Genomic DNA, 11,628 nt, shown 5'->3' with positions numbered 1-11,628 from the left:
AGATTTTTGAGGTCTAATTTAAATATATTAATTTTGTAAAGGAACGTCGTCGTTCGACGCATAATCTCAGAACAGGGGAAAGCACCTATTTTGCAAGAGTTAAGCAATTGAGGTGTGGGCTTCTTTCCTTTTTATTTACAGAACTCTATGAGAATAAGTGTGAACTTTTGAATGAATTGTCATGCCATGTTTTATTTTGTGATTGCCATTCATGGTTAAAACGAATTCGGGTCCCAGTAGGTCAGTAAATCCTACTCGGACTAGTGTACACATAGGGACCGTGAGCTAGCGCAAGGTTGGCCGGTTCGTGGGTCGTGAGCTAGCGCCAGGTTGGCCGACCCAGTGATCGTGGAATGTGGCCACATTCCCGATTCACACAGCTTGACATGGTATATCATCAGAAAGTTAAAAGACTGCAGTCTATTCCAGAAAGAAATAACAGATTTTAGTGACCGGGACTTGTTTTCAGAAAAACCCCGCGTTCACTCAGCTTGGCAGACAATTAAAAGAAAAACAGTTTTCGGCATAAGCCACTGAGTATATCAAGTACTCAGCCCTGCATATTGTTTTCCTAAATGTGCAGGTTGATCGATCGAGGCAGAGGAGGTGTTGGGACTGAAGATGAAATAAAAGAAGGGTAGCTAGTGTAGTATGTCTCCATACATGTTATACTTGTCTTGGAACTCTTCCGCTGCATAGACCTAGCTTTGTCTCAGTAAAGACAATGTCCCCCTTTTCACTCTGATGTAATAATTTGCTATTTTGATGACTTTTAGACAGTATTTCCTTAATTTCAGTAATTATGATGATGTGTTGAGACAGTTTAGAATTTTTAGTCGCGAAATAGCTGCGCTTTCTTTGACTAGGAAGTTGTGGTCGTGACAGAGCCACACGTCTCCCGTGTTCCTAAGAGAAGGAGGCTCGGGATGCGTGTCGCAGCCCCTCTAAGAATCGACAGAGAGGTCAATGGGAGGTTTGGGATGACCCCTCCACCCGCGGGTGTCGAGGAGGAAAGTGAGGAAGAGGATCCCGAGGAAGAGGACCCCGAAGAGGAGGAGGACCCAATTAGAGAGAGCGTTGGAGAGACCGAGGAGAAGGAGGATGAGGATGGAAATGATTAAACATAATAATTCTAGAATATTTTATTACGATTTTCCCATGTTTTGATACTCTATTGTTTTGCTTGGCCTTGACATTTCTCTTTCCCGTTGTTTTACCTTCTGTTTTCGTTATGATGGAACTAAGACCTCTTCGAGGCAACATTTTGATATTTCTATGGGAAATTCTTGTCTTTTGCTATCCTATTGTGTAAATATTTGGTACCATCCTTTATTATCTTTTGTGCGATTATCTTTTGCTAGCCTATGACCCAATGACCTCTTGCTATACTATATTATAATTGTCATTTTCTATCATATTACACAATTACCTTTGATGTACTATTGCGCAACTATCTTTTGCTACTCGATTGTACAATTGCTTTTTGCCATAATTTGAAATTATCCTTGCTATTCCATTATGCAATTGTATTTTGTTATACTATTGTGCAAATATCCTTTACTACCTTATCGTGCAATTATCTTTTTCTATTCCATTGTACAATTGTCTTTTGTTACACTATTAAACAATTACCTTTTAATACCCTGTTGAGCAATCGCCTTTTGCTACAATCACCTTCTGCTATGCTATTTTGCAATTGCTCTCTTGTTATCATTCTGTGCAATTGTATTTGATACGTTTGCAAAAGCTCTTTATGATGCAATTGTCCCTTGATCCCCACTTTTCAACTATGCCACATGACTATTCTTGGATTTTGAATAAATGCGATAATAACTCGTGTGATAATGAATCAGAATGCCGCCAAGACGCAACATAAGACGTAACAACCGTGAACCTTCCCCTCAGACGATGGAAGAGAGTGTGACTCAACCCATCCCTCCGCCACCACCTCCTCCACCTCCGGTTGACCGTGAAACTGTGAAGCTTTTTCTAGAGCAAAAACCTCCCGTCTTTGATGGAATGGGAGAACCGGCCCAGGCTGAATCATGGATACGCGCATTGGAGCGCATTTTCGCAATCCTAGGGTGCAATGATAGGGAACGGTTGAGTTGTGTGACCTACCAACTAACCGAGTCTGCTGACTTCTGGTGGGATACCAGGATGAAGACAATGCCCCGAGATCAAGCAGCGGGGATGACTTGGGAAGGCTTCAAGACAGAAATATATAATAAGTACGTGCCCAAGAGCTACCGGAAGGCAAAGGCATCTGAATTCTACAATTTGACCCAAGGGCGCATGACTGTGACCGAATATGACCGTGCGCTCAACAACATGACCCGGTACGCACCTGACCAAGTCGATACTGACGAGAAGCTGGCTGAAAAGTTCCGTGAGGGACTAAGGCATGAGATAAGGATGTCGTTGGCTAGTCGTGGAAGACTCCCCTACGCGGAAGCGTTAGCCATTGCGCTAGATATTGAGGCAGCTATGCCTAAGGAGAGGATGAAGGAAAACACTACTTTGGCACTACTTCCACCACACCACTCTCGAGAGAAGAGGAAGTGGGAGGGGAATGGGACCCCGTATGACAACAAGAGGTACCAGCCCACCCAGAACCGACCACAGTATAGTGGAGGGCAAAACTTATCCAACCAGAGAGGGGACTTCCGACCCAAGCCACCCCAATGCAATGTGTGCTCCAAGTACCATTTTGGAGAGTGTAGAATTCAGAACACCACCAAGTGCTTTAATTGTGGGGGAAACGGCCACTTCTCTAGAGAGTGTCCGAGCAAGAATGTGGGAATGGGGTCGAGACAGAACACTCAAGGATCCCGCCAGCAGCCAAGGGCACTGCAAATTGAATCAAGGGGAAATCGCGATCAACCTCCGCGACAACAGCAACCTTACCGCCCAAGACTCCCTTCCCAGGCTAGAGCATATGCCTTGAGTCAGAAACAACCCAAGACTGAACATGGGAGTCACGAGAAGGGAAACCTGGCAGGTATGGGCAAAATCCTTGGCACTCCTATCGTTGTGTTGTTTGATACGGGCGCATCGCATTCATTCATATCTGACTTGTGTGTGGATACTTTGAGCTTGCCTGTTAACAAATCTGAACATAAGATGGTAGTGTCTTCACCAGTAGGTGGGGTAATAGAGGTTTCTCGAACATGCTCGAACGTAGAAATTTTTATGGGAGAACTTAAGTTAATCGCTCACAACCTACAAGTCATGGCAATGGGGGATATTGACATAATTTTGGGAATGGATTGGTTAGCTACGAATTTTGCTACTATTCGTTGCAAGGAGAGACAAATATCTCTGCAAGCCCCGGGGAAGGAACCCACCATATACTATGGAATCTCGATGAACCGGCGAACGTCTATCATCTCCGCTCTTCAAGCTAGTACGATGGTGAGAAAAGGGCGTCCTGCTTATCTTGTCTATCTACAAGGAGAGGAGAAAGGAGAAAGGAAAGTGGAAGATGTTGCCGTTGTACGAGAATTTCCAGACGTCTTCCCCGAAGCTTTGCCTGGACCACCGCCAGATCGACAATTGGAGTTCACAATCGACCTAGAGCCAGGGTCGGCGCCCGTGTCCAAGGCACCATACCGAATGGCGCCTAAAGAGTTAGAGGAACTCAAGATACAACTTCAAGAGCTTATGGACCTGGGTTTCATTAGACCCAGTGTCTCACCGTGGGGCGCTCCGGTGCTTTTTGTCAAGAAGAAGGATGGGTCGATGAGGATGTGTATCGACTATAGAGAGTTGAACAAAATGACCCTCAAAAACAAGTACCCACTGCCGAGAATAGATGACCTATTCGATCAACTCCGAGGAGCCGGTGTGTTCTCAAAAATGGACTTAAGGTCCGGATACCATCAGTTGAGAGTTCGAAGGGAAGATATACCCAAGACTGCTTTTCGCACAAGATATGGTCACTATGAGTTCGTCGTAATGCCGTTCGGATTGACAAATGCACCTGCAGTATTCATGGATTTGATGAACCGAGTATTCCACCCATACTTGGATAAATTCGTCTTGGTCTTCATAGATGACGTACTTGTCTACTCGAAGAATGAGAAAGAGCACGAGGAGCATCTGCGAATCACCTTGGAGACGTTGAGAACCGAGAAGCTATACGCCAAATTCAGCAAGTGTGAGTTTTGGCTGAAAGAAGTCAACTTTCTTGGTCACATCGTGTTGGCAGAAGGAATCCGAGTGGATCCCGCCAAGGTTGAGGCGGTACAACAATGGAAGGCACCTTCGACACCAAACGAGATTCGAAGTTTCCTGGGTTTGGCAGGATATTACCGAAGGTTCATAGAGGGATTCTCCAAGATAGCGAGACCAATGACCCAACAACTCAAGAAGGGGGTAAAAGTCAATTGGACCCCGGAGTGTGAGGCAAGTTTTCAACTTTTGAAGGAGAAACTGACCACTGCACCAATCTTAGCTGTGCCAGAGCCTGGAATGAGCTACGTGGTCTACACTGACGCTTCGAAAGTGGGACTTGGATGTGTTTTGATGCAAAACAACAAAGTGATTGCCTACGCATCACGACAATTGAGGCCACATGAGTTGAACTATCCAACCCATGACTTGGAGCTAGCAGCGGTTGTACACGCCCTAAAGATTTGGAGGCATCACCTCTACGGGGTACGATGTGAAATCTTCACGGACCACAAAAGCCTGAAATACTTTTTCGAGCAAAAGGATTTAAACATGCGACAACGAAGATGGCTCGAGTTGGTGAAAGACTACGATTGTGGCATCAATTACCACCCCGGCAAGGCAAATGTAGTGGCAGATGCATTGAGCCGGAAGGACCATTCCCAACTGGCCACTTTCCTCACCAAAGAAGAAAGCTTGATACGCGAGTTTAGTAAGATGCGCTTGGATGTGGTGAGAGCACCTGAAACCGTGGAAGCACGGATCGCCACTTTAGTTGTTGAACCTGATCTAAGGACGAGAATTATCAAAGCACAACGGATGGATGCGAAACTAGAGGAAATTCGTGTAGAAGTGCGAACCGGTGAATCTGGAAACTTTAGTGAAGAAGGTGACAACGCTCTCACCTTCGAAGGGAGACTCTGCATACCGAGTGACGAAGGACTCAAAAACGAAATCATGAGTGAAGCACATGAGACTCCTTACACCGCCCACCCGGGAAGTACGAAGATGTATCAAGACTTGAAGAAGTCCTTTTGGTGGAATGGTATGAAGAGGGACATAGCGGCATTTGTGGAGCGCTGCTTAGCCTGCCAACAGGTGAAGGCTCTACATCAACGACCTTACGGAAAGTTGCAACCACTAGAAATTCCCGAGTGGAAATGGGAGCACATCGCCATGGATTTTGTGACAGCACTGCCAAAGACGCAAAAGGGGAATACTGCTATTTGGGTAATTATAGACCGACTCACCAAGAGTGCACACTTCATACCGATTCCCATAACATATGGATCAAATAAGCTAGCTCAAATTTATATAAGGGAAATAGTGCGACTGCATGGAGTCCCAGTGACGATCACGTCTGATCGTGACCCGAAGTTCACTTCAAGATTTTGGATCAGCCTACAACGGGAGCTAGGGACTCGTTTGAATTTTAGCACGGCGTTTCACCCGCAGACAGATGGGCAGTCCGAAAGAACGATCCAAACTCTCGAGGATATGTTGAGAGCTGTGGTGCTCGACCGAGGAGGAAGTTGGGAGTCCGCACTACCACTGATTGAGTTCTCCTACAACAACAGTTTCCAGGCAACAATAAACATGGCGCCGTATGAAGCCTTATATGGGAGAAAATGTAGATCCCCGCTCTACTGGGACGAAGTTGGCGAGAGAAGAATACTTGGACCCGATGCAGTTGAAGAGATGGTTGGAATTGTCCGACAAATTCGTGAAAGGATAAAAGAAGCTCAAGACAGACAGAAGTCATATGCGGATGAGGAAAGTTGGCGACAATTTCAAGCTGGCGACAAAGTTTTCCTCAAGGTATCCCCGTCGAAAGGAATAACGCGTTTTGGTGTCAAGGGAAAATTAAAACCGCGATTTATCGGGCCTTATGAAATCCTTGAAGGAGTGGGTCCTGTTGCATACCGTTTGGCGCTACCCCCAAGCCTTGGAAACGTGCACAACGTCTTTCATGTGTCGCAGTTACGGAAATACGTGTTCGACCCAAAGCACGTGATTCACTATAAAGAAGTCGCTTTGAACCCGGACTTGAGCTACGAAGAGAGACCCCAAATGATTTTGGACCGGAAGGTCCAGAAAGTGAGAAATAAACCGGTTGCTTACGTGAAAATACTCTGGAGAAATCATGGGCAAGAAGAAGCCACGTGGGAGAATGAGGAAAAGATGATAGAACGGTACCCTGAACTCTTTCCTTGAGGATGCCAAATTTCGGGACGAAATTTCTTTTAAGATTGGTAGGATGTAACGCCCCACTTTTTGATCCCTAATTTTCGAACCCTAAAACGATCTCTTTTATTTCATTTAATGCCACAAATTAAATGACGAGTGGATTTATTATGTGGTTTCTTTGGTGACCTATTTTTAGTTCGGAGTTATGATTGTGGGTTGACCGAGTCAACTCCGTTGAATATGTGACGTGGTTGTTTTGAATAATTGATGTGGGGCGAATTTGTTTGTTTTCAAATAATTGATGATTTATTTTACAAAGCTCGAAATTAGTGATGGTGAAATCACAATGTGATCCTTTCCTTGAGGATTATTTATTAGACTAAATTCCAACGCACCGGATGAATTAAATAATTGATACAAGTCCAATCTAATAAAGAATAAATTATGGGCTATACTATTTAAATAAAATTTTAATAGGGTCTTGAGCCCAAACTAATACTCATTCAAATAATATCCCTGGCCCAATCTCATTTCCTTTTGAGCCCAGTACTCTGAAATCTTCCTTCCGACATCAGAACCCTTCTCTTCACGTTGAATCCTCCATTCTGCAAGGAAACATCCGTTTAAATTGTAAAATTCAGTCAAAGCGCAATTAATCCCAAATTGATTGAGCAATCAAATACCAAAATTTGCTCCCCTCCCACGTCGCAGCAATTACGTCTCCATCTCTTCACCCATTCTGGCATATCTTCCTAATTTTAGATGGCAATCAAGGTGAAATCAATCACCAAAATTTGCTCTCAGTACACGGATATATAAATCCTCCTACCCTAATCACTATCCCTCACACAAATTCGTAGCCACTCACTCCTCACTTTTGAATCGCAAAGCGGCGGAGGGAAGCAGTAGGAAGAAACCTCATTTTTCCTCACCAAATCCTAATTTCATCACGGTAATCACTCTCTCATGCTCCTTTCATGTTCTTCCTCATAATATGAAATATTGTTTACCCCGAAGCCTTCTGACAGAACTAGGATCTATTCGGGAGGGGTGGAAGCCAGAAACGGCAAATCTTCTTTTTCAAGCCATCTTGTTCTTTTGAAGGTATAATCTTCTTCCCCAGTTCAATTCATCAATCCATGAATTGCATATCATGTTTCTCGCTCAAACTAATCGATAATCTGAAAAAAAAAAATCTAAATCAAAGATTCGAGCTTTAACTCATAAATTTAAATTTAAGAACTTATCTGCGGGGTTAATCGGGGTGGAAACGGGGCTGTTTCGGACGAAGTCGGGGCCGCCGGAGCGGCGACGCAGCGTCTGCTGCAGCGCCGAGCGACGCGGCGTCCAGCGACGGTGGGGGTGCAGGCAGCGAATCGGAGCCGGCAACGGCGACACCGCGGTGAGAGGTCAATGACAACGTTGATCCTTACACCACGGTGAATTGGAGAAAACGTCGGATTCTGCTTTGGGAGTCTGATTTAATTAAATCTGTTTTTTGGGGGAAGAAAGTCGAGCAGAGAGGGAGAGAGTTGGAGCTTCTGTTTTGAAGTGATAAAGGAGAGAAAAGTTAGACCACGTTTTAGGAAGGAGAGTATTCTTGGTTTCTCTTAAAATAAGAATTTTAAACTTTGTGTGTGAATGCTTGAAAAGGAGTACACGTGTGGTGTGGGTTGGAAGTACTTTTGTTTCTTGTTTAATTGTTTATCCTAATCTATTGAGGTGTTGTTTAAAGAAAAGGGGTGTACAGCACGTATAGTTTGGAGGGGGTATATTTTGTTGGTTATTTAAATCATTTCCTCCTTTTGTTTTTAAAGAAATGGGGGCTGGGTAAATAAGATTTTTGGGCCAACGTTTTGTTAGTCTTGGGCAGTGGATCAACTCATTTAAATTCCTTGGGTTGAGTATGTTGACTCTTTTATTGGACTATATGGTGTTTTAATCTTTGGGCTGTTTTAATAAAATTTGTTGGGGCGTGAGCGGACGGAATTAATTGAAAAGAGCAAGATTTAATTGGGAAGAATTCATAATCATATCGGTAGAATAATTGAAGCTTTAGGATGCATGCATCTTAACTTTTGCTTGACCTCTCATGTTGATATATGTGCTATTTCCAATATTTAAAGGTGATATATTGCGCCCGAAACTTGATTCCAAGGGAAAGGATATAGTTGAGACTTAAGCGCTTTGAGGTGGGCTTTCTTTTAAATAAGGACGATGTCCTAAATGTTTTTATCGATGAAAATGGAATCGTGTTTATCATGCCTTGTTTAATTTTTAACGTGCCTATCTGATATGGCTTGAAGCCATTATTATATAAATCGAATTCGGGTCCTCGTAGGGCCGCAAACCCTACTTGGATTAGTGTACACCTATGGTAGATCGTGTGCTATCGTACGGGCTGGCCGGTCTAGTGACCTGGTTTGCGGCCGCATTCCTTGTCATGTATTGGCAGATATGGCTAACGTCTATGGGAAAATGACTGCAGTCGACTTTTACAATGAGAAATGATTTTAGTGCCTCGGGCCTTTCTAAAAGCTAAAACCCGATGGTTACTCTCGTATGGCATGATAAATAAAACTCTTTATTGAAAATGTTTTCGGCATGAGCCCATTGAGTATTATTTTTAGTACTCAGCCCTGCATGTGTTTTCCTTATGTGCAGGTTGAGCGGCGACGAGCGGTTGGCGGTGTTGAGCAAATTAAATGAAGAATTAAACATTTATATATATTTTTTTTGACTACGAGTGTCGTTGTGTCTTCATACATGACGTCACTTTTCTCTTGGATGCTTCCACTGAAAACCGTTTTACTTATTGTTGAATTCTCTAAACTATTTTGATTTCGTTTAGAATCTAAAGACATGATATGTTTTGGAATACGTTGAACCCTCGTTATTTCGAAATAAATGATGATAATTGTTTCCTCTATTTAGTCTATCTGTCAAGGCGTCGCTCTGCCCTTTGCTTTTGATTATTTGTCGTTAAATACCTTGGTCAAACCCCTTTTATAAAACCCTAGTTCTTTTTTTCTTTAATTGTATTTAAGTCAGTTTTTGTCGCGATCGCCGCATTTATTATACCCTAGAAGGGCGGTCGTGACATTGTATATGTGTTGGATTTGGGTAAAGTCACGCAGCTAGCAAAGGTGGTTTCTGCGGGGAATACTTTCGACCTGGCCGTTTTGGAGGATCTGGTTATTGAAGATGGTTTTAGAGACGTTTTTTATCACTTCAAGGGCCACAGGCGGAGTTTTTTGTTTTACACCACCTTGTGCAAAGAGATTCAAAATTTTGCAAGAAATGCAATTTAAAAACATATCATGGTAAACGTAGGAAGGACTGGTGCGTCGAATTTGAATGGGATTCACGAAGTTGAATGTGTCAAGCAAGAGGCAACGAGCATTTAACTTCTCAGATTTTTTCAGAAGACAACACCTCCTGTTCTAGTACTTTGTGAGAACAAAACAGGTGAAGATTTTTTGTTAAATGGAGCTATAAGACTGATGAGGTGGATTGGGAGTCATGCAAATATAGTTGTAGCAGCTGCAAACGATCTCGCGGAGGAATTGAGACATATGTCAAAATGCTTAAAGGTTATTCGATGAGTCGATGTTGTTCTGATTTCTGTTCCCACCTTCAGGACAAGGTGGATTTTAACCGATGGGGAGTTGATACGGGTATATCTACAGAATATCCTCATATCTCTATTATTTCATATATTATTGATTTAGCTTATCTTTACTATTTCTTGATCATTAAGTTAGGTTATTCCTATTATAAATAGGAGCCTTTGTTATCTTTTGAATGAATCATTAAAGAAATACAATTATCTTTTATCGTCTTTTACTTTTCTGCAATTTACTTTTCCCGTATTTGTTCATCGGTTGCTCGACGGAATTCCTTCCGCGAACGGACCTCTTTTATCCGGCAATTTCTCACCATTATTCTCCGATACGAGTTTACTCGTATCAAAATCCATACAAAAACATAAGTTATTGAAAGAAAAGTTAACATTTCAACTTTCACTTCTTTTTTCACATTGTATTATACTCTCTCAATCATGAAAATTCGTCACTTATTTTGATTTTGTTTCATTCCTAAAATTTTGTCACCTTTCACTTTTACATTTTTTTTGTAATGGACCTCACATTACACTAACTCATTCTCACACATTTTATTATAAAATTAATATATAAAAGTAGGACACACATGCCACTAACTTTTTCAACTCACTTTTAATTACATTTCTTAACACTCGTGCCGATCAAATGATGACAAATTATAAGGGACAGAGGGAGCATTATCTTTTATTTGATGTTGCATTCCTTTTGCGCAATTTGTTCAGCTAGATTTCTCAAATAAGCCCGTACAGCATTAACTAATTTCGAATAAAATCTACCGCTACAGCATTATCTTGTTTTGTGTTGTGACAGATGGCACTACAATGTTATATGGTGTACAATTCTATAATGACTTTCTTGAGCAAGAAGAAAATAATGGAAATATGCAGTCGGAGTTTCTATTCCGGAAGAATTTACTTCAATAGTGATAACTGTGGCGTGTGCCGCCTCCGGATGCACAAAACATGAATGACATTGTTCAGATTCTGGGGCTGAACAACGAGGGTCCACTGCGTGTAGTTCAGCCTGTAGTTGAAGTTAGTGATGGCGATCTCCAGTAGTCCTTGTAGTTCCACCTTCATGTGCCAGTGCACCCGGACTGGGCACATGTGTTACGTGCATTGCAACAGAGGCGCGTTATCCTTGTTCACTCCCACCACAGTCAAAAGCTTTTGGATTCTCTCGTGTATGTAAGAAACGAAAAATGAAAAAAAATTACAGCTATTTTTAAGAGAAACTGCATGATTTACTTGATGCACTTGTTTTTGGTTTCTCAGTCACAAGCATAGGAAGGGCAAGAAGTGATGGTTTCGTTGCAGAAAGACGATAAGGAGACTTTGCAGCTACGGTGTTTCCGTGCTAAGAACTGAGAGTATGTGCATGTCTTTGCACATTCAACATAAACAACAATCAGATCTCAGTGAAACAATTATTTCGCCTCAAAACCTCAATAATGGCTGACATACTCAGTGCAATGAACAGTTTCATGTTTCCTTGAGATTGATAAAAAATAATGTAGCATGCTTGTGTAAAAGACAGAATTTGAATCCTTTTTTGTTGGAGGTAAGATGTTTAGAATGTAAGAAACATATGCGTAATGTTAATATTTATTTAGAGTATTTGAATTGTCTCCACCCTCTGGCACTTG

General features: G+C 42.3%; 1 protein-coding gene across 1 annotated transcript; it reads left to right on the top strand.

Annotated features, from left to right (window-relative positions):
- The first annotated feature begins 1,908 nt into the window (after positions 1–1,908).
- Positions 1,909–2,947, top strand: LOC121757677. Its single transcript, XM_042153185.1, has 3 exons — positions 1,909–2,102; positions 2,160–2,456; positions 2,731–2,947. Exons 1-3 carry the CDS (start codon positions 1,909–1,911, stop codon positions 2,945–2,947), a joined length of 708 nt encoding a protein of 235 aa, XP_042009119.1.
- The last annotated feature ends 8,681 nt before the right edge of the window (positions 2,948–11,628 follow it).

The sequence above is a fragment of the Salvia splendens genome, chromosome 12 (assembly GCF_004379255.2).
Source record: "Salvia splendens isolate huo1 chromosome 12, SspV2, whole genome shotgun sequence".
Classification (NCBI taxonomy): Eukaryota; Viridiplantae; Streptophyta; class Magnoliopsida; order Lamiales; family Lamiaceae; genus Salvia; species Salvia splendens.
Note: the sequence above shows the minus strand (reverse complement) of the source record. Positions and strands in the feature narration are given on the sequence as shown.